At 38.1% G+C, this 26,472-nt stretch overlaps 1 protein-coding gene and 1 long non-coding RNA gene across 4 annotated transcripts; one reads left to right on the top strand and one right to left on the bottom strand.

Moving 5' to 3' along the window:
* Positions 1-4,595: 4,595 nt before the first annotated feature.
* PPDPFL (pancreatic progenitor cell differentiation and proliferation factor like) lies at positions 4,596-7,457 on the bottom strand. The gene is made up of 4 exons (XM_054639301.2): positions 7,258-7,457; positions 6,178-6,267; positions 5,993-6,092; positions 4,596-5,553 (listed from the first exon to the last, which is right to left on the bottom strand). The coding sequence occupies exons 1-4, from the start codon at positions 7,310-7,312 to the stop codon at positions 5,541-5,543; spliced, it is 258 nt and encodes an 85-aa protein (XP_054495276.1). The 5' UTR covers positions 7,313-7,457; the 3' UTR covers positions 4,596-5,540.
* On the top strand, positions 7,454-25,128 carry LOC143695156 (uncharacterized). 3 transcript variants are annotated; one of them, XR_013184118.1, is made up of 4 exons: positions 7,454-8,340; positions 12,555-14,713; positions 16,482-16,568; positions 20,138-25,128. It is a non-coding gene; the product is annotated as an uncharacterized LOC143695156 (long non-coding RNA). The 3 variants fall into 3 exon arrangements; XR_013184119.1 differs by adding an exon at positions 9,076-9,112 and having other exon boundaries at positions 16,482-25,128; XR_013184117.1 differs by lacking the exon at positions 16,482-16,568.
* The last annotated feature ends 1,344 nt before the right edge of the window (positions 25,129-26,472 follow it).

The raw sequence follows: 26,472 nt of genomic DNA, 5'->3' as shown, positions 1-26,472 counted from the left end.
CATGCAATACTCCACTCAATTGGTTACTGCCATGGAGATATTGTGCAGCCACCTAACACATCCCATCAGTGTGATGCTATGGTGGTTCCAGATTTCATCTGAACTTAAGTATATGGTGAGTCAGAGCTGGAATCATGGCAGCATTTAATTAACCTGCTTAAAATATGTTGGGAAAATACCTATTTAAAGATACTTATTTCATTGTGTATTTTACCCCTAATATCATCCTTTCACTTCTGAACTATTATGAAACAGTGAAACATGACTTTATTTATAGATTCTTAGAATGATATTTTATATCCAAACTAGGTTTAGTGTAAGACTCTTCCATAGGTTCCAAAATTCTATTCAAAGTGTAAGATGGCTATTTTTCAAGACGAAGAAGCTAGTCTCTATGTAATGTAATAATAGGTAATAATGGAATTAAAACAAAAAAAAATGTACAATACATTTTCTCAAAGAGAGGATTAAAAGCTATTTTAAAATTAAATTTTAAAAATGTGGGGTTTTAGTTGGACAAGTATTTAGTTGTGATAAGTAGAACTCTTTAAACACATTCTTTTCTGAGATATTAAGGAATTTACTCATTAAATTTCATTTCAAAGTGAATTGAGTGGCAGTTCAGGATCCAAGATTTCAAACTGGCTAACATTTTGATGCCATGCCAATACTGCACCAAAGGCCAGGAAATACTGCACTTTTTCCTTCTCATTTGGCTCACTTAGCAATGGTCTGTAAACTAGAGTCCAAAACATACTCTGAGAACCTGGCTTTTAGCTTTGACTCACAGAAGCAAAAAGCACATCTCCAGCTGCTTCCACCTATTGATCCACTTCTACAGTGCTGAAATACTTCTTGAAGTTGGTGTAGCTGGATATTAAACAAAATCATGCAACCTCATCAGAGAGATCCTTGAAGAGAAGCTGGAATCAGCACTTTAAAACTTTACATATTATTTAGGTTGTGCATTTCTGACTAGCACCTGACCTGCTGTTCACAGAGAAATTCAAGTTGGTACCAGGGGGAAAAATCTTTAAAGATGAAGGTGATCAAGCACAAAAAATAATTATTTTACTTTATTTTACTTTTAGGCTGTTTTACAGACTCTCCATCCCTGACTACTTCAAAGTCAGGATGAAGTGATTTTTTCATTTTGTGCCAAAGAGCAACAGAAAACAAAACAAAACAAAAGGAAAGGAAAGGGAGACAAAATCAGAATACCTTTCTGAAAAGCTACTTCCAGTCCTGCTGGATTTCTCCTGAACATCCAGGCTTCAGTCTGTCCTGGAGATGATCCCCACAGGGTGGCTAGCATCAATCTGTACCTTGCTTCTCTATAAACTGAAAAAAGAGTTTTATCTTGCACCCAGTGGTGTTACCTCAACTAAACAAGTGAAGTGAGAGTGTCTTCTGTATTGCAGGTAAAAATGGAAATTAATTTTGTTGATGCTAAAGACGGTTGAGTTTGAAGGAAACACAGTGGTTGACTTAGCTAAGAAAAGCAACTTTTTGAGTGCAGAGGCCCCTTTTTATTCCTTTTATGAGCTGCTCTAACATTATATCTCTGTACAGATCATGCTCTGTCATTTTGACTAAAAGCACTTTTATAATTTTATTTTTAAGAAAAAGTCAATAGAGTGTCTCTGAACATACCATCAAGTACTGTAAGTGGGACCTGAATCTTCTCTTTTTTCATAGGGATAGGAAACAGCAAATTCTTTCCCCACAGTTTCTGAGTGGGATGGAAGTGGAAAAAAAAGAAAAAAAAATGTTTTCCATAACTCCCTCCCAAAACAGTGATTTGATTCTCTTTTTTAGTAGTGACAGCTTCTTCCTATTACAAAAACCTATCTTCTAGTGATTACAAAAAGTGTATTTCACATCTGCTACTGCCAGAACAGCTTAAAATGGCATATGACAGAGTGCATGACAAAAGAAATCTGACAGAATCCCTCCATCAATGAAGAGTCAGCCAGGGCAATGAACATGGTCATGGTCAAAGTTTTCAGTCAGCAACTGTATGTGCAATAACCCGAGAAATGTTTTGCAAACAATATTAATCCTGGTACAAATGTCTGTGTAAACCCTGCCTGGGTTTTCCTTCATAAAAGATTTGAGAAGTGACAATAACAGAGAGCCTTCTTTCAAGAAGAAATAATGAACTATTATTTAAGATCATGAAAAAAAATGAAGAGGGATTTACAATTATTTTCAAGTATCAGGATGCTGTAATACCACAAAGAGAAGTAACCCTAACCAAAAAATTACAAGGATATTACTTACTCCTAAGAACTCAAAATTAGTTTGATTTGCTGTTAGATTTTCTATTCGTTCTTATATTGAAAATCTGTTGTATTTACCTCGGTCCATTTATCATTCTTGCTTCTGCAGAAAAAGCAAGTTTATTTTTAAAAAATCCCATTTTACTGCAATAGCTACAGTCTTTAGAGTTAATCCTCACTATTGTCCATCCACAATATACAGTATTGCTTACCTCACATACAGGCAAGAAAACTCTAGGAAAGAAATGTAACTTTACAGTAGTTTGTCCAAATAACAACAACTAGGGAAAAAATTCATTATTATGAATTTCTCTCTCTAAATGTGCAGAGCAGGCAGATTTCATCCTTCTTGAACCAAAACAAATGGTACAAGAATTTTCTTCTATTTTAACTTTTAAATAGGATACTACTAGGACCAGGACATTATGACTTAAATTTCCTTTTAGGAAAGAAATGGAAATCTATTATTAAGTATCATTGCTATACTTGGGCTTAAGGTAAAGAAAAAGAAAATCTTTCTCAAGGCCAGCTCTCCACTCCTACTTTGGTTATGATAGTTGGATCTAACTTGGTATTTACATGCTGGCATAGATATTGTGTCTAACATTTTCTTCCAGATGGATAACAATATACAGATTAACTTAAAATAGACATCTACATATAGACCTTATAACAGCAAAAAGCAAAAAAGTGTTTCTTTTCTATTACAATTAATCATTGATCAAACATTTGTACGTGTCTTGCCCAGACTGGCACATGAAATCACAGTTTTCCTGTTTTCCTTACTCTAAGTGACATTTAAACTATTCAATACAGCTTCCCCTTCTTATTTATCTCAGCTCCTCTTTAAATCAATTAAATTTTGGCTTTCCCCTCCTCTCAAAGGTGCATTGAATTGGTATTTAAATCAAGAAAACATTTCCTTATTACTGACACATAAAAAACCGCAGCCCTTTGTTTGCAAGCACTTTCATGTTCTATTTACCCATACCCTCTCAGGAGTTTGTTATAGCAACATTAGGTATTAATTAGTGGAGCTGGCCCATTGTATACTTTGAAGAACTGGCACAAGTCACTGTGAGTTGGCAGGGATGCTGCCCAAATGCTGAGCTGATCACAGTAGAAGAGGATGTGGATGGCATGAGGACACCTCTCTAGAGCAGAGATTTCTATCACATTGTTGCCATTACAAAAACAAGTTGTTCATAGGGCCCAAGCAGATAAGAGCAAACAACATGCAGCCTTCCTCCCCTCATCACTCCCTGAAAAATAACTGTGTTTTAGTTCAGGAGAGTTTTTGTGGGTTTTAACAGCTTATCAGCTCTTTGAGCCTGCTCTGCACCCCAAGTTTTGGCTCTGTAAGGACAAAGCTTAAGCTCAATGACTAATATGGAAACTTGTCACTTCTTTTCCACAGTTTCCTGAATCTGGTATTTCATATGTGTAATAATAATAAGGCTACAGCATCTCTTTCTTCTGTAATTTCAAGAGAAATCTTCAAAGAGAATCTCAGTCACCTTCTTGTAACTATGGTGTTGTCTTCCTTTACAACATGGTTTTATAGAAAAAGGTGTAGGGGCTTTTCCTTAGCTTACACTCTTTTTCCAAGTCACATCAGACCTTAAAGTGACTAAAGGGAGAATGTGATGCACATGCAAAATAGACTTTTGAGGGGGTTTTAAATTTTTCAAATACTTAGTTTTAAAAAAGAAAAATAAATACACATTCAAAAGAGAAGACCCAAACCCACACAGCATCTCTACCACAGGCAACATGGAACACCAGTTTGTTTTTGGAGGCCAAAAATAAGTCAGACAAAATATTGATTAAATCTTTATTAATAAAAAAATCTTAGTATAAAAAAAGGTCATTCTGTATACTTAGAGAACAGACCAGGATGAAACTATACAATAGCAGTAAAGTAAGACACAAGTCAATTTAAAGACCCTTGCAATCAAGTTTTCAGAATTGTGCTCTTTTCTGTTATCTGCCATGCCTTTATTGCCTCCACCAAGACTGCAAACTCCCTGAAGCAACCACTTGATACACCTTGGAGTTATGCATACCATTAAACCATTAGCCTGTAATAAAAAGATGTTGCCTACATTAATGTTTGCTACTGTTAGTTCATCCAGTGATGAACAAATATCCAGCAGGTTTAATGACAGTACATCAAAAAGTTGCATAGATACTTGTCACAAATGTTATCATCCAGCCAAATACTTGTTATTTTCCATAATCCTTGAAGCATTTCAGTCATGCCCAGTAGAATAAACAACTGTTATACTAATTAGCTTCATTTAGTCTCCATGTTATAGAGCCTTTCAAGAGCATGACAAAAGTACACTTGGATAACAATAATGTGATTACTTTGAGTGGAATCCTTTGCCAGACCTAGCTCTCATAACTAATCTGGCAGAGAGCACAATATTGATAGAATTTTTCACTTAGGAACAAGTAGATCTTTAAGCCACAACAAAGTAGGCAGAGAAATCTAAAACAAACTAGAAGTATCAACTCTGATTAAGGTTGTTCTTCTCCTTGGAAAAGGTTTGTTTCCATTAGGATTACTGGTTTTGTGCATCTCCTCTATTCTGTCCTCAAATACCAGCATACATAGGTAGGAATGAAAGTGGTACCTGGGTATTTGAAGTTGGGATCTATGCACTCTGCTCGATCAAAGAAACCAAACTGATTATTGCTTCTACATATAATTGGGTTTCTAAAAGCAAAGCTATTAACAAGCATTCTTGTAAACTTACACCCTGTAACTGGCACACAAATACTGGAAAAAAGACATGTGCCACACAGCAGTCCTACTCAGGATTATATATCTGAATTTTGTTTACATCAGTGTGACTGCCTCTAGAGCTGGTATCTTAAAGGCAACTTAACTGAATCACCTATTGCAAAGCCATTCAATACACATCTTCCTCCTAAATCTATGATGTCTTATTTTTTTCTGTCACTTTTCTCTAATTATTCAAGTCATCAGGATGTTTATTCCTGGAAACTTTCATTAGAGAGACATCACAAATTATGGCAAATCTGGAAAGAACACAGTAGGCCATGGATATGTCCATTAAGCAATATCATTTTAGCTACTGAAAAAATATTTGGAAAATACATTTTTCCACTCTCCTAAAGGTTTTGTTTTCCTCTTGCAGCTGAACCCAGACGTTAGGAAGATCCCAAGCCTCTTGAAAAAACAAGTCTGTATGTAGCATCTCAGTCAGAAAAGCCATCATGCTGTCCTTTTCAACTGTTGGTACTGCAGAAATACATATATAAAGGTTAAAAACATAATTTTCACTGTATTTACCTCAAAAATATTTATTTATCTGCCGAAGTATTTTTAATGCTTATTAAAATTCATATCAGCTTTTTAACATAAAGTAAAATGGCCAAACTGTATAAATGGTTGTGGAAGTTGTATAGGTAGATGATTAAATAAACATCACCATAAGTGTGAAACAGTAATAGGCACTGCCACCTGCATAATGTGAAGTAGCATATGAGTTCATTTGTTAAAATGAAAACATAGAAAGGTTGCATAGCATTACACTTGATGTATATTCTACTTAAATCATCAAAACAGCATTTCACCTCACCAGATGGTTTTCGCTGATTATGACTTGTTTACTAACACTGTTACCAAAAGGAATGTAGATCAAGTAAGTTATCCCCACTGTTTTAAAAGCAGGACTCACCTGCTTGCTGAGAGTGTTTTTCTGCCAACAGTTGGTGGAGAGGGTTCACTGTGGAAGAAGCTTTTTATCCACCAATGTTTATCAATTAACTCTGGTAACCCTGCCAAAGGAGAAAAGCCCACAACATTAGACACTGGATGAATAACAGGAAAAACTGAAAAGTGTTTCAAAGAAGGGAACAATACCATTCAATGCTTTGTCCTGGTCTGTGATGTTCACAGCATCCAAACAGCAGGAGGAGCTGGAAGAAACGCTGGATTCCGAGTTCAGTCTTGCTGTTCGTGGAAAACAGAGACACACGCAATAAAAAAAAAGTGCTTTGAGAGAGTGCACTCTTTATATGTCAGGAGCTTTTCAGACATGCTGCTATCTCAGAGGAAACAATTTCACTGAGCCACAGAGTGTAACCGTTCTACTACAGTTTTCATAAGAACTTTGATATCAGTTTCTCTCTCACTCTACTCACACTTCCCTGAAAAGCATACTGAGATCTGTCTGCATAACTTTCACTGAAATCACTGACAAAGTCTAACATCATGGCCACACTGCTGTCAAGACAAGCAAGTAAAGCAACTACATCCTTGAACATTTATGTCCACAACAACCCAATTGCCATGATTTCCCTTGTGACACAACTAAATACTACACTCCCATTAGTGTCTAGCGTGGACCTAAGAATACTAACACACCACGTGTACTCTCAAAGCTGTGATTATTCACATATTTAGAAACAAAAATGTGAATTGATTTGTATTGTGTCTAAATTTGCAAAGTAAATAGTAAGTTAAGTAAATAGGAAGCACAGGTAGAAACCATGACTTGCTAAGCTAGAACTTTTTCTAGGTCATGTTTTATAATTAGATACATGTGCATATATATATATATATATATATATATATATATATATATGATAACCCTAATAAATAATTCTAAAAAGAGTAGTTTTTTTTAAAAGGTAGATTAATAGCCAGAAGAAGATAGTCATTAAAACTAAAGTTCTGTGATATGAAAAAGTCTCCAAGAAATTAAAAGCTATTTAGGCAAAGACAACTCTGCCTCCAGCTCCTCCAGAAATTACCCGAAACACTTTCTAACACTTTTCCTGAGTGCCAACAAGCCGGCCACTTTCTCGGGAGAGGCTCGGGAGGCTCAGCAGCCTCCCCCCTCCAGAGGCGCTCCCCAGGCAGAGAGAAAGGAAGAAGGGAGAGAAGGGCGGGGGGCGTGTTTGGGGACAAGGCGCAGCTCCAGCCCCGCCGAGCACTCACTCCTGTAGTACTGGTTCTTGGCCAGGAGGCAGCCGGCGGACGGGACGGAGGCCATGGCAGCGACTCGACGGGGAATCCGATTTTCTCCGGGAGGAGCCTGCGAAGGAAAGGATGGACGCTCTGCGCCGGGGGAAAGGACGCGCTGTGCCGGGGGAAAGGACGCGCTGCCCTGTCGCTGCGGCTTAGCTGCGTGAGGGCCAGCGGCCGTGCAGAGGCAGAACCCAGGCCTCGCTCCGCACCGAGCCCTGCCGCGGCCGCGGCCGCCCTTTATGGGACGGGCAGGCGGCTCCCCCCGCCCGGGGGCGGTGGCACAGGCGGGACGGGAGCGAGGGGATGGGAGGGGACGGAGCCCGGGGCTGCAGCCGCCCTGCACCGCCGGGGTCGGCCCGGGACAGGCCCTCGGCGGCTTCCGCGTCCCCGCGGCGGCCCCTCGGTGCCCGCTCCTGCTTGTCGTGCCGAGCACATCGCTGGAGTGGGGACTGGGAGCTGCTAGTTAAATATTCTCTTCCCTATGGAGAATGGGAAGAGCAGACAGGTGCCGGTTTGGGTAAAGATTTTTGTTCAGAATCGCGAACGTGGCTATGCATATACACTAATTTCTTTAGTGAAGCCAAAGGAATTATCTCCACTCTCACGGTAATGATTAAAGCCTGTGATCGTGTAGTCTTGGTAAAATTAGAATGAAGTCCAAGATAAATCACAAAACTACTTTTACTTTCCCAAGATAAATGCACAGCTCCTTTTCATTGTTGTAATCATATTGTATGGCAAAACTAGTACAACAGTGTGTGACCTCATCTTTCACAATTGTCAACAGAAAAAGTAGCAAACAGCTATTTGGTTTGCTCCCGCTCCACAACAAAGCTTTTTGTCCTTTTTTTTTTTCCTAGCAGGGGCTGTGAGTAAGAACACAGAGGTGAAGTGTGTGTGATATGATGTTGCTGTCACATCTGCTTGAATAGTGAATTCGATCTCAAATGATAAGGACATAGCTCATAATAGCTCCTGGCATATTTATCATGGTGTAAACCACACTTCAGGGAAACCACCTCTAAAACAATACCCACACAGCATTTGTAGCAGGTAAGCAGAGTGTGTTTTCATAGGCCTTTTTACTGATGTGCTGTCAGAGTCTTGACGATGTGGTGGTCTCTCCTGAGCAAAGACTGAAGGCTCATCACTGAGAAATCTGCAAGATAGACACAGGATATTCCTTGCAGATGACTTCATACCAAGCACTAACACCAGTTACCCCATACATTTATCCTGTCATGTAAAAAAGTGAGTAGTAGTACTCACTGTTGCAGGTTCTTGTTTATGGATATCTAAATATATTACCTTGTTAATATATTCATTAATATTCATTAATTCAGTGTATCAGTCACCTCGTTTCCTGCCTTAGTAATCAATTTCCATTTTCAGTCTTGTTCTATTTGAAGGCAATAAATTTCTGCAAGACCTCATTTGTTTTTGTCACCATAAATGCCTTCACACTGAGCACTCTGTTGAATTGTCAGATCCATTCCTGAAAGAGAAGTGTCTTCCCAAAGAGCCATAAGAAATGGTCTTCTTGGGCTGTGAGGGTGGGCATTTGTGTCCTAGACAGAGCTGGTAACATTATCATTTATTGTATCTGGTTTTGTCTTTCAGTTTTAAAGTCCTGTTTTAATGTTTTGGTAATGTTCATTGGTTTGTCAAGGACATTATCAGAAAAGCTGTTTAGGCTCTAACATGCCCAAGGTATAGGCTTTGTACTTTACAAGGAAATAGACATAATTTTCTCTCTTGCAAGTCTCACAAACAATCCATCCATTTCAGAGCCATGCCAAAATACTCAGGAGCTGGGGAACACCAGGTCTGTAAAATTTTCAATTGCTTCACTGCTGCATGTGTATAATTTGGCTTTATCATTTAGTATACATGGTCATTTACCACTTTTGGTTTGAGCCTTTTTTAATGCACTGGAATAGAAAGGGCTTATTTAATGAGACATTTTCCACAATTTTTCTCACTTAATCTGTCATTATGTCCTATCTATTGTATTTTCTTTTAGTAAAAATACAGCACCCTCTGAATGTAGAACTGCAGGTTTCCCCAGTGTTTTTTCTTGCATGGTCATTCTGGCAGACTGTTTCTAAAATACTGGCACAATTATTTTAAAGTATAGCTGCAAAACCAAGCCATGCTATTATCTTCAGCTAACAAGAGAGAATTCTGAGATCCATAGGAGCTGAGATAAAATTTACCAAAAATCTTACATGTCTCATATGAGAGCTGTTTAGGACTTTATTTTTTTATAACTGCTTCATGCCATACTTCATTTACCCACTTATAGCTGTCATTTATTTCAGATCCAGATTTAAGTACTCAGTGTGTTGATAAATCAGATTCTCAATCTTTGAAACATTGAAAAACTTGGTTAGTGGCCACCTACTATTAAGTAACTCACATAGCATCAATTACAAACTCAGGGGCACAGTTGCAATTTAACTTTCAAGACAGCATTCAATTGCCTTAACCACTGACCCATTATTTTCTCCCTGAAAGCCTTGGCTTCTCAAATTCTGTCATGAATATGGAAGTAGTCCTATTAAATACATGCTGTAGTCTCTTGAATATAACAAACTCAGTTCATATCCATGCTTTATGCAAAAAGAGGCAGGGGTCCTATGAAATAAATAATATATAAATAAATACATAATCCCCAATTTTGTAAAAATTTGTTTACAAAATGTACATTTCCAACCCCTTGAATTAATAATACTATGACCTTAAAAATAGCGTTAATATAACATTTGTGTATGCATAACTATTAAATAGAGGCTGTTTTGTTTGTGATCCCATGAAACATGGATACTTCTTAGAAAGTAACTTGAAATGAAAAATTATATCAATATGACTGATTAAATGGATCAATCTCCCACCATATTGTGCCAGGATTACCTGATATAACCCTTTATTGTACATTAAAAGCAAAACGTCACTGTCACAAAAAGAAAAACAAACAGTCTATATTGAGTTACACTTTGAAGCTGACCTGTTAATTATTCACCAAAAAAAGTTTTTCTGATAAACTTAACTACTCTTTCACTTCTTGGAACATCTGTGAGCCTGGTGCTTTCTGGGGACTTGTTTTGGGTATTTATTTCCATGCACTTTTATGACTTTTTTTTTACTTTTCCTTACCATTTAACCTTCTCTAAGAGTACTGTGGCATTAGAAATTCTACAGTGTTGCTTCAGAGCTGTGTCCTGTGTATGACTATATGGGTGCCCTGACAATATTTAGAGACATGTGAACAGTTTTAGTGAAAGTAGCTTTCTGAATGCATATGCAGAAAGGTACTGTTTTGGCACATTAGGGTTGAATATTCTCTCCCCACAAGCCTCTGGAAAATCAGATTTTGCACCTATTCATAAATCACAGAATCACAGAATAGTCTGAGTCTAAAGCACCTAGAAGAATCATCAGGTCCAGCTGTTAAGTGAATGGCACATACAGGGATCGAGCCCAGACCTTGGCATTATTAGCACCCTTCTCTAACCAGCTGAGCCAATCTCAAAATTAATCTTATTACCCATTCACAGCTAACATTTCATTCCAGTTTTTTACAGAAAGTATAAATCACTCTTTTTTTTAAGGGAAGTGTGTACCAGTTCTCCGTGAGAAGACCAAACTTCCCTGAGTAGTATTTTGTAATGGATGTATTAACATTTTTAGAGAACTTTCAGAAATGTTTCCTTCATGGATCTGTTAGTAACTCCAATTATTCACTATTTATCTCAACAAATTGTTTTGCATACCTAGTCTGTCAGATTTTGAAAAGAGTCTATAAAAGAGGCTTGCATTAAAGAAACTTCATAGTTCCACTATGTGAAGTAAAAGAACTTTGCCATGCAGAATTTACTTATCAAAACCTGTTTAGTTTGTTAGCTGCTTCCAAGGACCAGTGCCATCACTTACTTTTTTCATTCATTTATTTTACTTTTCAAATATTCCTGCAAGCCAAACAGCTCAGCAGGAATGCAGGGCTCATCTATCAAAAACAAGAGGAGTTGAGGTATTGATGGCAGTGTGAGACTTATATAAATGGCAGAGTGAGAGGTGGCAGGGGAATGGAAATTCATATTGTATGTAGCCTGCAAAAGATACATGGAGCCATAGAGCTGCTGGGGACAGCCTGAGCACAGAAGGGACAAGAAAAATTTTTCTTCACCACTGCAGTGTGTGACACCACTGCAAATCATCAGCTCTGTAATAATGACCACTCCCAGTAATGAGCTGATTGTTTACTGAGCTGTGACACTTTCTTTCATTGTTTTTATTTTTAATCTTTACTACAAATATGAATATAAATTTGGCAAAAAACAAAATGAAGCAAAACCTTTGATGAAGAGAAAAAGATTTCTTTTTCCTGACCATTTAAGATATTGGATGAGAGAATACTAAAAGCAAAGGGTAACTACTGATCTCTAGAGCTCATGGAGTACACCTCTGAATGATGCACATTGCCAAAAATGTCAGCAAAAGCAGGGAAAACACATACTTTTACATACAAATTGCATGGCAAAAATACTGAGAAAGACTGTACGTTTCTAAATTGTTAGTACGTCTTTGTGCATTTACTGTGAAATGACAGTTTTCAAAGGCTAAAAGTTACAAATTTCTCTATATTCAGTCCAATTCATGTCCAATGCAACACTACACTCACACAAAAAGAAGGACATTTTAGCATTTGTCACTTTAGTTTTGTCTTAGCTCTTAACTGAAGCCATTTTTCTTTGGATCCCTATGCAACAAGCTGCACAAACTTCTTCCATCAAGCTATATCTTTTATATCTTTCTCAGAAGGATTATTAATACTTGGAACTTTTTGTTACTTATGTTTCTCAAATATTCTGAAGAAGATATAAGCTCCCAGTATCACCAAATGTAAGGATTAAAAATTGTATTCCTACAAAACAGAATATGTAATTGATTGAAATGTAACTGAATAAAGCAAGATTGAAACATGTTTATATTATATTTATATTATATCTGTTTATTATGTCCCTGGAAATTTATTGATCTATAGAGATGAGAAATGTTGGCCGGTTATTCAATTTCACACCCATTATTGAGATGCAGGGCCGAATTGCATATTTTTAATACTCTTGTCCATTTTGGTTAAAATAAACATTTTATTGAATACCATCCACTTTTTCAAATTGCTGTAAAGAGTACTGTGCATTTTTGATATACACCCACAGACTGTTTTCTCATTCACTTCTGTACCTACTCTCTCTCTGTCCTTGCAGGAAGAATGGACTCAGGCTCACCAGTTTGAGCACAACCTGTCACCTCTGCAAAGGCATCCTAGAAGGCTATAGTGGCCCATCATGCCCATCATATTCCTCAGCACTGAGACATGCTGGCATCCTCACTTCTTTACTAGTTGTTCTGTCACCAGGCCAGATGCTCAGAATAGAGCAGCATGAGGTGCAAAAAGAATCAGGGAACTTGTGAATAAGAAGAACATATTCATAATTTTGCAGCTGGAAAATTTCCCATTAACCTAGCAACAGAGCTGGCCCAGGACATCACAGAGCTGAACTGTTCCAAAATTAAGAAGCCAAAGTCTACTTTTACAGCTTTCTTAGAGCAAACTGTACATCCTGAAGGTGTGGCAGACTTACATCTATATGGTGAGGTTGTGACAGCAACACCTGAAGAAACATTAAAGCCTTAATTCACTCACAAATCCCTCCAGCATGCAGAGGAGGAAGGCTGGCTGTGTCAGACTTATCACACCAGGATGTCAGGTCAGATTCTCAGTTCATTATGCTTGTTGTTTCCTTCTTCTCTCAAAATTTAACCAGTTGACCTCAGAAGTGCAAACTTATTAGGACTGATTAGGGACTCTGCCATTTTTTCTAGACTCCCACACACTTAATTTCACCTGAAATCAGAGTTTAAATATGCTTAGTACCATGCTTTCGCCCTGAGGACAACTGTTATGAAATGGCCAACAGGCACACTGTTTTATACTGCAAAATAAGATGTTTACAACCAAAATGATGAAGAATTCTCTCTTGCTTGTGTTAAAACCCAAGCTGCTTGGCAGTTTTTTGGGAAAAAGCCAGGGAAAGCCCTAAGCCATTCCAGGACATTTCTAATTATCTTAATAGAATGGACAATCATGTTCTGTCTCCTGTCAAGGTTCCCTGGCATTAATTCAAGGGTTAGTTAATTTAATGTGACGTCACCGGTGCCTAGTGTAAGATCCAGTCCAATAAGCTGGCAGACAAATGACTCTGCTAAGCATCCATTTGAAAACCTACCATGTTTAACATTTGGGTGTAGATGGCTAATTAGGGTCCAGTTATTGCATTTCTTTAGATCTAGGTGGATCTAATGCAGTGGCAGTTTCCATCTCCACAGATGCTGCTGGCAGGAAGTCCTTCTCTGAGGCTTCTGCAAAGCTGCCTCCACACACACAGTGCCAAGTCTTTTAGCACAGCAAAGGCTAGAGCACAGTCCCATTCACACAACCAGGGAGGGCCTTCTGCTTTAAATATGCAACAAAAAAAAGAGGAGAACAGGCAATGCCAATCTCTCTTTCTGTGACCATTTAGGAGCCAAAAAAAAAAACAACCAAAAAGCAGGAGAGAAAACCAGGCATGCAACTTCTTTGGGAGACCATTCTTCCCAGTCTCAATCCTAGCTGACACCATTGCTGATCCCCTAAGCATGACATACTGACACTGCACTTCAATTTGCCTTATGAGAAAGAAAAGGTAGCCAAGCTGAGCCCTTCACAAGGTAAAATTGCCCAGCATCCCAGTAGAATTTTCTCCAAATATGAACTCATCTCACTGGCAATGAAGGCATAGTTGGCAGCATTTCCTGGAGCTGAGGAAAGACAGTAAGAGCTTCTTCATCCCATCAAACTATAAGGTGGATGCAAGTGGTTACTCTGTGTCAGGATACACTGTTTACATTCCTACATGGGAATCTGAGGCCACATTCACTGCTACTGAACCACTAGAATTACAGGCTTGAAACAGTACTGTCCAAGAAACACAGAAGAGGATGAAATGAAATGAAATGAAATGAAATGAAATGAAATGAAATGAAATGAAATGAAATGAAATGAAATGAAATGAAATATGGCAAGGGGTCCTTTAATCCAGAGTTTCTTAATCTGTGGGATGTATTTTGCCAAGGCACTAGCAAGAAGACATAAACAAACCATTCTCACCACAGAGTTACATTGAGTGCATCAAAGAGACAATAATTTACTCTAAATAAGACCAACCCAGTTGAGATGTGTTGCTCCAATCTTCTGCCTCTTATGACACAATCTGCACTGACAAGTGTTTGTCTACTTCCAGTGATGCTGAATCATATCAAAATTGATGAAGAATTAGAGGACTGGTCACTGATCTTCTGCTGATGGGAGGGGAATCTCCTCCAGGTAAATGAGAGTCTGATCACATTGGTGATGCTACAGGTAGGTACCTCTCCTCAGAGAGACTAGGCTTGACTCTCAATACTGCTGCTAGACATAAAACACCTAGTTCCCTGACTTTCACTTTTCTTATAGTTTAAATAATTCCCATATTTGCAGAAGTTTAGTCAATTTTTTTTCTAACAAATGAGAAGTGAGGCCCACATGCAGCCTTGCAATTTCAGGAACACAAGTATTCTTGTAGTATTATTTTATTGGCTAGGTTCATAGTAGGTTTTCCTAGCAAATGCCAATATTGAAAAACCAAACTTTGACAAGAATCTAAAGATTCAAGTTGATAATGCAGTCAAGTTTGATACACTTTAATGAAGTTTTCACATTATTTTCATTTGGTCAGTGTTCTGTCTGCATCTTATCACTGGATCTCTTGTCAAGGGTTGAGTTTATCTACTTTCTGATTTACCAGTGAAAATAGTGATAGGCAGTTTTTCATTTATCTTCATCCTACTGAAGTACAACAATTTTAAAATAGTTTTACAAGGATCAGTCTCAGGCATGAGGAGTCTGATCAGACAGAAAGTGCATAGCCCATTTTCCTCACCCTGCTTAAATTCGGTTTTTTTCCTCTCTTTTGCTTGCACTGTAGTTAACTACAATTTCCTCAGGTGAATTCAAGTCCAACAGATCCTTTATACATTTTGAATGGCAAGTATTTCACACTCTCATTGCAAGTTGACTTTTGGCAGAATACTGGAATTAGCTGTAATCAAAAGGTACACTAAATAATTATGTATGTGATCAGAGGTTATGATTACTGTTAATTTTTCCCTCCATTCCTCCTCCTGTTTCCTATCGTGCATCTGTGACAATGCAACCTAGTGTCTTTGAAGAATTTTGTTGAGAAAAGCAAGTTATAGCAGACTACGAAATTAGAGATCACCAAAACTGCTTATGCATCAAAGCTACAGAAGGTATTGTAGAACACATCGAGCTTTATAATGAAACAGAGCAAGAAGGTGAAACAGTTACTCCAATAAAACTGTAAACAATTAGTTGATGGTTAATAATTGAAAATGTTTTAGAGGATATGATACAGGATATGTGTCTGTCTTTTGCAAGAGTAAAAGGAGCTGTGAAAAGTGCTGGATTGATTTCACATATCACTGCAGAATAAATGCAGAGAATAGATTGTTTGAACTGAGCAGGAGAATCTTGAAACATCTAGGACTGTTTTATGCATATCTGAAAATGTCACTTCCATTTGGTTCATCTCATTTACCTTCAATTATACTTTCCAGCAGCTTAGAACCTCCATATCAGTCAAGAGAGAAGAGTTTATAACTGGCTACAAGTGTTCATATTCACTCCTTTGCCCTGGAGAAAATAAACTGCTGTCAGCAATTTAGGGTGGATATCAATCCTGCAACCATGGTCTTAGGCTGTCCTGACTTGTTAATGCAGCAGCTGCTGCGACCCTGAGACAGAACTGCTGCCACATGATATTTGACCAACCCACTTTAGGCCCTTTCAGGACTGCCAAAAAGGTACTGGCCTGCAGTCTGAGAAATATTTGTTGAAAAGAACAGTTTTCCATTCTGCCTCGAGTTTTCTTATAAGTCACCTTTGGGAAAAAGTAGTTCTGTGTCGCTGAAAGAGCTTTGGTATTGGAGCTGGGTCATGCACAGCAAGGTTAAAGTCAGGCAAGCTGCCAGAACAAAGTCATTTTGCTCAGCATTGGCTTCAACTCTCACACATCTGCTCTGTCATTCACCAGCTTGGTGCTGTCAGCCTTTGGAAGGATCAGTGCCTGAACAGAATACAAGACAACTATTTCTAAATACTTCTGAGGATCTGGGTTCAGGTACTGTTTGGTTTAACAGCAGAGCTCCATCCATGTAATTTCATCTGGGTGACCCAGGGATGCCAAATACCTGAAGTTATCTTTATGAATATTGTTGGAGAGATTCATTCTCAAAACCCCACCCTTTTAAAAAATTTATTACATGAAATTTTGAAACTTTTTTTATAATGGATTTTTTTCTCCAAACTAGCTTGTTAAAAAAATATTCACAAATAAGTGCATCTGAGATTCAATAATTTAAATCTTTAGGCATATTCTTTTATGCACAATTTGCAATATTCAGAATTTCAAGCACATGTGGACAAGATGGTTCTGCATTAATCAAAACAGGCACATAGAGCAGGGGCAGTTAGTCAGCAATAAATTCAAAGCCAACAAGAACAAGTCCTGTCCTCAAACATTCATATTTTGCATATAATTACTGTGATTTTATGTTTATATCACAGATAGAGCTTTCTATTTTTTTATTTGTCTGAAAGTGTAGTACATATAGTAGAGGCATAAAGTAGTATCTGAACCAAACAACATTTCTGAATATAAAAGCAGTGTTTCAGATACAATTAATTAATTTCATTCATTTTAATTGTTAGCCAGTCCAAAAATATTTCCTTTTCTATTATGCCATAATGACTTCTTTAATTTGCTAGAAGTACAAAAAATGAGAAAAAAAAGATCAGAAAATCTTACTGCAGAATTTCAGTTTTCTCACAAAATATAGTTGCGAAATATTTTTCTAATAGAAATTTGTATTAAAGTGGGAGAGATTTTATGGTTTTGAAATTGATGGGAAATTTGATAGTTTTGTAATGGATAGTGCTTCATATATTTTAAAGGACTCTGTCATTTTCCTTGACTCATTTATTTAGAGTTCCTTAAAAAAATTATTTAAACTCAAGCACTTAATCCACATCAACACTTTCATTTATGTCATAGTTAAGTAAGCTCAGAAATTAGGAGTAAATATTGCAGTTTGGCCCTGTCAGCCCCTCACTAGAAATGCTGGAGCTCAAAACCAGGAGATTGAAATGGTGCAGGTGTCTGCCCAATGAGCAGGGCCCACAAGAATCACCGGGGTGGCCCTGGCAGCACCTGAGAAGCACAGGAGTGCCTGTGAAGCAGCTGTGTTACCAGTGAGTGAACACCTCTCCCTGTGGTTTTCCTGCTGTACTATTCCAGGTAGTAAATGAAATCTGGCTCACCTTGTTCTTTGCACTGGCAGCAGGCTCAGCTTGGAAAGGAGCATCTCTTGGCTGCCTTAGGGCTCCAAATTCCCCCTTCTGTAAATTTGCATCTTGCCAAATGATCATTAAAATAAATTTTTTCATGTTTGGTTTTTAAGAGGAAAAAAGCACATTCTTAATACGTGCCTAAAAGAACTCACTTTTTAACTTTTTTTAATTATTATTTTTTACTAAATGGAAGATCTGAAAGCAAGTATTTGAACCTTATGAATTCTTTTATATCATTTGGAAATGCACCATTAGCACCGGCCTTTTATATATGCACATATCTGAGCTAGGTGGAAATCAGACAAAGGCAGCTATTTACCTGTTCAGCTGTTTCTTCTATGGATCTGCAGTGCTGCAAGACAAGCAGGCAGAATTAACCCCTGTCAGCACCGTTCCCAGGAGCACAGGAAGGAGGCTCAGGCTGCAGTGCCTTGTCTGTGTCTGCAGTTCCCTTAGTCTGCCACAGGCATGTTGTGCTTTGCTAAGGATGAAGTCCTTGAGGCTGTGACTGCAACCATGCAAGCTCTTCTATCTCCTTTGAAAGTTGTCTTGCTCCTGCACAGACTTACAGGACTGTAAGATCACTGCTGGGTGCTGCCTTACAGCATCTACCCTGTGATCACTCTATTACAGCAAGCTACAGCTTGTGACATTGTCAAAGGTCAACAGAGGTGGCAAAAAGCTTCAGGTATCCTCCAGATTCAAGAACAGTAAAACCCATCTTCTCAGATGGTTTCTGGAGGCCATTTGGCTTCTGGATCTCCTTCACTATGCTCTTCAAAAGTTGTGCCAATACCAAATGAATGTCTGATTTTCTGATGCACTAAAAGCATGCCAGATGCACCATCAAACTCAGTTTTGCCAAGTCTTAATAGCTCTGGATATGCATCATGAGCCCCTCCTGGTGCTGATTTTTGGTTCCATCTCAGAAACTGCTCAGTGCTGGAGAGGTATCACACCTGCTTCTCTTTCCACTTTCCAAGTCTAGAAGTGTATGGGCATTTTTTCTTGAAAGCTGTTTCTGCCAGACTCCTTTAGATCCATGGCACAGCAGTCTGGTGTTAGTAAAGCTGTTGTGGCTGTGGATGCAGTGAAAGCCTGCAGGCCACCACCAACTGCTGTTTTCCTGTCTGGTGAAAATCTACACCATCCTGGACATCTTTGCTGTTTTCAGAGGGCATAGCACACTCAGCTGTGCTATGTGGGATGTGATGATGACATTTTTGCCTGCTCAGTGTTCCCTGGGCAAGGCCAGTGCTTAACACACTCTCGTGGGCCGAGAACCCAGAGGCAATGCATGCACACAAGACTGAGCCATGCAGACATCTGCTACAGGTAGAAAATCTTAAAATGAGTATGACATACTCTATTATCTTTATTTTTCTTGTTTTCAGGTGTGGATACATAAAATAAAGAAGCCAGTGTACCCATTTAGTATAATCTATTAAAATTTTTTTACCAAATCAACAGCTATAGCGGGTGAAAATATCATTTTTTCACGTTTTTTAGTACAGTTTGACAGGTAAGACTATGAAAGCAGTAGCTCATTATTTTATATTTATGAACCAAGCTGAGATTCTATAATATCCTGTCCTGATGTGATCTATTGTTGTACTCTTATTTCCAGCCACTTTTATCTGACTGCTGCTGGAAATTCTACCCATAGGTACTGATGCGTTGCCTTTGAATACAATCACATATTGTTGCCTGTTCTCTCAGTTTGATTTATTTTGGGTGATAAATGAACATCTTGAGGCAGTCATCAGACTTTAATTTGACTGAACAGATCGTAACTGAAAATCACAATTTTCCTAGAGCACTGTTGAAGAGCAGCCAGTCATTTCACATTACCCATACATTGTTGGCTGTTTACTGGTTCTCTGCAGCATGCACTAGAATCCTGTATGCAGTATTTACAGCACTATTCACATATTTTACTATCAATGTTTTATAAGCTACCAGCAGCAGGAAAAAAAATTTACTCACAGATCATGTGATACTGGGAAGACTATAGAAATGCAGCACAGTTACGTAGACACATCCAAAAATATACTAAGTTGCCTGACATACTATGAAAGCTAAAAAATCCTTTATATCTGCACATTATAATTTTTGACCTTTTTTTTACTTCCTGAAAGTCTCTTCAGAGCCTCGGGTGAGAAACTCTATACTTTCCCTTGCAAGGCTTTTTTAGCACAGCTTTCTGTAGGTCATGTTCTGCTGTTACATTGATGTAAAACTGTTCCTGACAAAAGATTCATTTCTGATTTATAAGACTGGAAATGTTCTATCTCTTTCCTCCCCTCATTTCTGTCTTTGCTTTCCCTTGCCTTTTTTCAGCTTTACATGGAGTTTAAGGGCTAGTAAATAAACTCATTCAAGCCTCTGTACAACATCCGCCACAGGATATTATCCTCTGCTGAGCCCAAAGACTTCTCTCTGGCTGAATAATATCTTCCAGGAAACACCTGATCCCATTTTGAAGGCAGCAAAAGAGGGAGACCCTGCCACTTCTTTGCCAGCCTGCCTGCATTTTCCTGTAATCTCAGTTTTCCTATTTGCACAATGGCATCCAAAATGGTATCTTTTGTTACTTTTGGTCTCTGTTGATTGTTAAGCCCATGTAGAGTTCTAGTAAAGCTGATACACAAGAAAGAAGCCTTTCTTATTCTAGCAATCACATCAACTAGAGCAGCAGCTGATTTTAACAGAATTTATTTACTTTAAAAGAGCAAAATTTTCTGTCTGAGTTCTGATACAACAGAATAAACATGGTCAGCTTCCATGAGAAAAACTTTCCAAAATTTTCCTATTTTCATAGGAATGCCACCAGAGTGCTCTTCCTCCACTGTAAGCCCAGTACCGCTGCAGGCTCTGCACTCTGAGAATTATGGGCTGCACCATTGACTTCTCTGCTGGGACAGGGCTGTGGGGCTCCATGGGGACAGGAAGGAGCTTAGGTTGTACATTTGTTCTGTACCCCTAATGCTCAGCACAGCAAGGCATCTTTTGTGCCATTTGATTTAGCTCATAAAGGACTCCTGTGAACTTAGCACTTCTGTGTGGCAATCCCTCTGTACCACTGTAACTCCAAGTTAGCCCCTGTATCAGAAGTTTAAAACTTACACTGTCCTCACAAAGGTTTTGAACCCTCAAAACTACATATTTTGAAATTTGATCCTTTGTACCTACTTGGTACTGGTTTAACTACTATGAGATAAAAAGCAAGACTTTGTTGTAGTCCTCAAAAGTTGAAATCCCTTGATAGGTCCACCCTATCACCCAGCTGATGCTTTAGATAATTTTCTGTTGAACGATTTATGCACCATTTTTTCTGACAAGTATATTTATTTTTGCTACAGATACAAAGGAAAGGCTGGCCATTTCTACCACTTTTGATGGGAAAAATGTTTTTTATACCAACATTGGATTGTTGGTATAAAAAAGTTTGGATTTCTTTAGTTATTGTATTTGCACCTCATTCAGAAGAAAATCCTGGAACAGAGTTTCACCTGTCAAAATCCATATATTTCCTGCTAAATTGATTTAAAATTATACAAAGGATAGAAAAAACAATTGTATGTGTATGACCTGCTGCCACAAGCAGATAGATCTTCAGGGGAAACCATTTGTTGCCATGCCTTGCTTTGAAACCATCCTGGGTTGCTGTTGAGAAGTATTTTTCACTGCTCATGTTTCCTTAAGTCAGGAAACAAGGTGAAGAACATGGTGAAGATAAAATTTGGTATGGACTCTGTGCTGAGCCTCTTTAATGAAGTAACTTTCAAAGACACCTGTGGAAGAATGTGAAGAACCTGCTGAATTCTTGCTGTAGCATATATATTTTTTGTAGTTTGACCTATAGATCATATTTCTTCAGAGTCTGCACTTGCTCTATGTTTTATGGAGTGGCTGAAAATTATATGATTGTAATTATGAGAAAATCTGTTTAGAAGGTGAAAGGACTTACGTTTTAAATAGCTTATAACTTCTTGTGTAAAATACTTTTATTTTATTTTGAGCCAAACCTTCAATGATGGTTCTCTTGCATCAAGGACTGCTGCTGTTTGTCCCTGGCATCAATTTGGTTGGAGAGAGACTAAACTGGTGAGGAAGTTCAGAATATTGCTCCATCTTTCAAAAATGTGTTCAAAACAACATCATGTACTTTTCAGCTGCAACCTCTCCTGCCTCTCTTCCCAGCATCAGGTGAATGAGATACAGGGGATTGCTGGAAGAACCAGAGCAAATATGTATTAGAGTGTCTGGAAGCACAGCATGCCAAGTTACATACTGCACTGCTCAAAGTCCACTGGAATTCTGAGAAACAGGAAACAGCCCTAACATTACCCCAAAATTCCCAGTTCTTCAGACATAAACAATGTTCTACTATCTGCCCAGCCTTCTGTGTCATCTCTACATAGTGCTCTTTAAGAAAAACTTGACTAAAACACAGTATCCAGTGAGTATCAAACTAATAATGAATACATGTTCCATGAGCTATTGTAAATTCTTACGTAATTCACTGGCAGTGAAATGCTCCGCCCCATAAATGAAGCATGAGGTGGGCTGACAGGCTTACAGGTGCCTCAAGGCCTTGCAAGGCAGGCAGGATGGCCTTCCCATTCTGTGGAACACGCTCAGGACTAAAGTCCTGCCTAGGCAGGAGTGCCAGCCCAGAGTACAAGGCCAGGTCAAAGCCTATCTGAATACTCGTCCACACTGGCAAAGCTTTGCACTCTGAGAATTGTGTATGACTTCAGACTGAGTCATACACAAGGTTGTACTTAGGCTGGCAGATTAGGGGAAAGTTTTCAACTTTCTGGTGATGCTCATCTGGAGAAAGGAGTTCGTGTGGTCCCTCTGCTAAAACTGCCATTTTCTGTACTCCAAACCATCTCTGCCCATGTCTCAGCTTTTTTTTTATTTATGCTCCATAGAATTAAACCCTATCAGTATTATTCAAGTAGGGTAATTTAAGACAACCAGTCAGTAAAGTCAAGCCCTAAAAGAATATTATCCTGTTTCTGCTGAACCACATGTAGGAAGAGTAACAGGAATAAATTGGTTCATCCTATTTTATATTTCCAGCCAAGGTATTCAGCTGCCTTGATATGAAATAGCTCAAAAGAAAATTTTGTCCATTTAAGATATGTAGCAGTGGAGTTGCATTCAAAAGATCTGTGTCAGCAGCTCCTTGTTTCAAGCCTTCATATTAAAAAACATGATGAATGTTATTTTATGCCTGTATGTTCAAGCCAAGCAATTTATGGTGTTTAAAAAAGAATACAGATTGAAAAGCCTTTGATAATGCAAAGCTCAGCACTCTGGATTTCCTTTTGCTCCTTTATATGCGCTGCCAAAATATTTGCTAACCAGCTGTAACCTTTACCCCAGTTTCACTGGGTACTAAAATAGACTGTTGTGCTGTAGATGTGTCCCTCTGCTTTTAATTTGCTGTTCACGTATACTACAGCATGTAGTAACCAAGAGCCTTTTGTAGGGCAAAGGTAACCCAAAGGAATACAGTGAAAACAGCAAGAGGAAAACATCGAAAGTTGAATCCTATGTGCAACAACATCCTCTGACATTTAGTGAAACCCAGGTTCAGTTTTCTGAACAGAACACTCATGATCATGAATCATATCTAAAGTATTTTCTATCCAATCTCTTTTTTTTTCTTTTCTACAAACTCTCTATATTCTGATTTAATTTATAAGCAAGGAATTTGAATGTGTATTAAGCTAACATGCTTCAGGACCTCACCACCACTATGAGGAAAATGAATTATCCTGATTTTGCATTCTTTAATGCAGCTTAGAACAGTTTAAGCCCTCATGAAAATAGGCAAAACAAGCTAGGATATTTTTCTTGGTATATATTAATAATAATAATATACAGACCAAATGCTAATTCAACTAAAATCCTCTTGGTCGAGTTAAGTGAAAAAAAAAAAGGCTTCAGGGAAAAGTCTTATAACTTTAATTTGCAATATGCAGTACCTTTTGTCTAAGGGTTCTATAAATATTAAAAGCCAGAATGCAATACATCATTGTAGTCTCAACTAAAAGGTGTATTTACCCTCAAACAAAGAGTCGAGATCACAGTCACAATTTCAGAATTCAGGACTATTTCCTGACTCAACAACCATGCCCCGAAAGACCAGTAAGAAAAGGAGCCATTGCAGACTGGACAAGGTTGCCCAAAGGTAGCAATTATAGGCTGCATCAGGCTGCAGAATAAATGATCTGCAGCATCCTGGTTAGCCTGCAGATTGGGAAGGCATTAAGCATCATTGTATTGCAAATTCCTAATTACATTCTGCCTCATGCAAGGCTCTTTGTGGCTGGAAGCCACAGTTTAGGCTTTTTTCTCTATTTTAGGCTTCTTAACATGTTTTTCACAGGAAGCCAATGGGATATGTCTCAAAAATATATTGTTTTAAGAATGTGTACATTATGGGATTCCTAGCAACATGAAGAATACCAAACCCCTGTGGATTTTATGGCTTAACCAAGTTTGTTGATATTGGATTTAAAGCTCAGAAAGAGCACATATCTGCTGCTGGAAACACTGGGAGAGTTCTGTCCTTAAATTATTTTCTATGGTTCAAAAATTCTTACATTTTGATTTTCCCTAGGTGCCTGTGTAAGTCTTTTTAAAATACCATGTTGTAGCAACAAAATTTTCTCTTAGTCTCTCTGTATTTAGGTATTCTAACACATACACTCCACCTTAAAACAAAATGCTGAAAAGTCACACATACATATATATAATTTAATTATTCATAAATACAAGTGACATTTAAGAAACTTACCATAAGACTGAAATCAGCAAGTTGCCAGAGGAAAGCAATGTACTTTACAGAAAACAAAAAGAAAACCTCACTCTTCTTCCTCAGCCTTCTGCCCAGATGTCTAAGAGAAGATGCCAAACTTTCATAAGGAATGGTTTTCTTACATATAGAGTTGCCAATCTTCTACATTCATAAAATATACGTGTTCTGAGGGGAAAAAAATCTATTCATTGACTTATAGAATAGTATAATTTGCAAATGTTTGAATGGTTATATTTAAAGCACTGAGATGGACTCTTCTGTGTACAGCAGGTTTTTTTTGTTATCTGTTACATGTCTATCAATACAGAGTTGTTTTTAGACTTGTTCAAGAACAAAAGAACAGAATCCAAAGGCTAAAGACGTTATACATTTAAGTGTTATCTCAAATTTCTTCAATATCTTTAAGAAGCTTTAGAATCCTACTGCAAACCATGAGTCTTGTTTTCATTATCATGTCATGTATTCAAAATATTGATGTATAAATAGAAATAAAAGAGATACTGTAAGGGTTCTGAAAGAAATGTGTATGCCTGTGCATGTCTCAGAGTTCTACCTAGCTCATTACTTGATTTTTATTTTATTCAGTTGGTGGAGATGGGGATTCTTTGGCAGAACAATGTGTTCACTGTTTTAATGTGGATGCAAGCATAAAAGCTGGAAAATTAATTGTTAGGACAAAACCTGCTGACTCAACCACTCAGCAGTATTTCTTGTTCTTAAAATTCTCTTGTATCAGCACATAGTTTTATGACTCATATAAACTATAAAGGATGAAGATTAAGATTAGATTAGAGAAGGTATTAAACCTAAATTTGTGTACTTTTCTAATTTTTTAGTTTGCCTTTAATATTAAGGAAGGGTGAAGTCTCAAATTTCAAGCACATGTGAAAGATTGAACCATTACCCTCCACTGAGGAAACCGAGATTGCTTAGAAACACAGTGAAAAAAGCAGAAAAGAAGAAAGATAAAATGTCAGATGAAAGAGAAATATGTTTGAACTAAAAGTAAAAAAGTTGAAATTCAACTTTTACATATGTGGGCACATCTATATGGGGACACAAGTGTGCTAGGTCTAGCATCCACTTTCTCCATACTGTACATTAAGACTGAAATAATTTGCCCCATTCTTAATGTCAAATCTGCTGCATCACACAGCAGTACTTTTGGGGCTAAGATATGAAATCAGATTTTTGAGAAGTGATGTAATGTATGAAATTAGAGGGCGTTACCTTTCATGGACAGAGACCCTCACTCATTCTTCTCCTGGAGGCCTTGTTCCTTTATGAACCCACTTGTGCATGGACTCACCAACTAAAGGAACCTCATATCCAAGATCTAGAGCTTCTTCTTAGGAGTCAGGGTGATTGGCCTTACCTCTGTGCAAGGCTCTGCAGCTAACAGGCCCCTCTAGGCACCAGGCTGTCTCCATCTACAGCCTTGTGCTGGTGCTGTGTCTCTTCTGCATCATATTGCATCTGAGCTCCTGCCAGGTCACCCAAGGCACATGGTGGTCTGATTTCCATGCTGTTACCCACAGAAGTCCATAACTTGGGCAGGAAAACAGGGAGACATATTTTAATTAGTCAGCCTGCTATTCCTTCATCCCTGGTGTTCTGCACATGCCTCCTGCACAGTTTTTATGGAGCAGCTCATCACTGCCATGCCTGTCTCCTGACTTGGCTCACACTAAGCTCCCCATACAAGCATGTGATGGTGTTCACAGGGGTTTTCAGGATGAGGGAAGAGACGTAGATCTGACTCCATATTTCAGAAGGCTTGATTTAATATTTTATGATATATATATTACATTATAACTATACTAAAAAGAATAGAAGG

Source organism: Agelaius phoeniceus, chromosome 1 (assembly GCF_051311805.1).
Source record: "Agelaius phoeniceus isolate bAgePho1 chromosome 1, bAgePho1.hap1, whole genome shotgun sequence".
Taxonomy (NCBI): Eukaryota; Metazoa; Chordata; class Aves; order Passeriformes; family Icteridae; genus Agelaius; species Agelaius phoeniceus.
The sequence above is the reverse complement of the archived record's forward strand: the minus strand, read 5'-3'. Positions and strand labels throughout refer to the sequence as shown.

Coding starts and splice junctions, on each gene's coding strand:
- PPDPFL (XM_054639301.2), bottom strand. CDS start 7,312: ATGGCCTCCGTCCCGTCCGCCGGCTGCCTCCTGGCCAAGAACCAGTAC. Junction 6,268..7,257: donor CAAGAACCAGTACTACAGGA/GTGAGTGCTCGG, acceptor TTCCACGAACAG/CAAGACTGAACTCGGAATCC. Junction 6,093..6,177: donor CCAGGACAAAGCATTGAATG/GTATTGTTCCCT, acceptor CTCCTTTGGCAG/GGTTACCAGAGTTAATTGAT.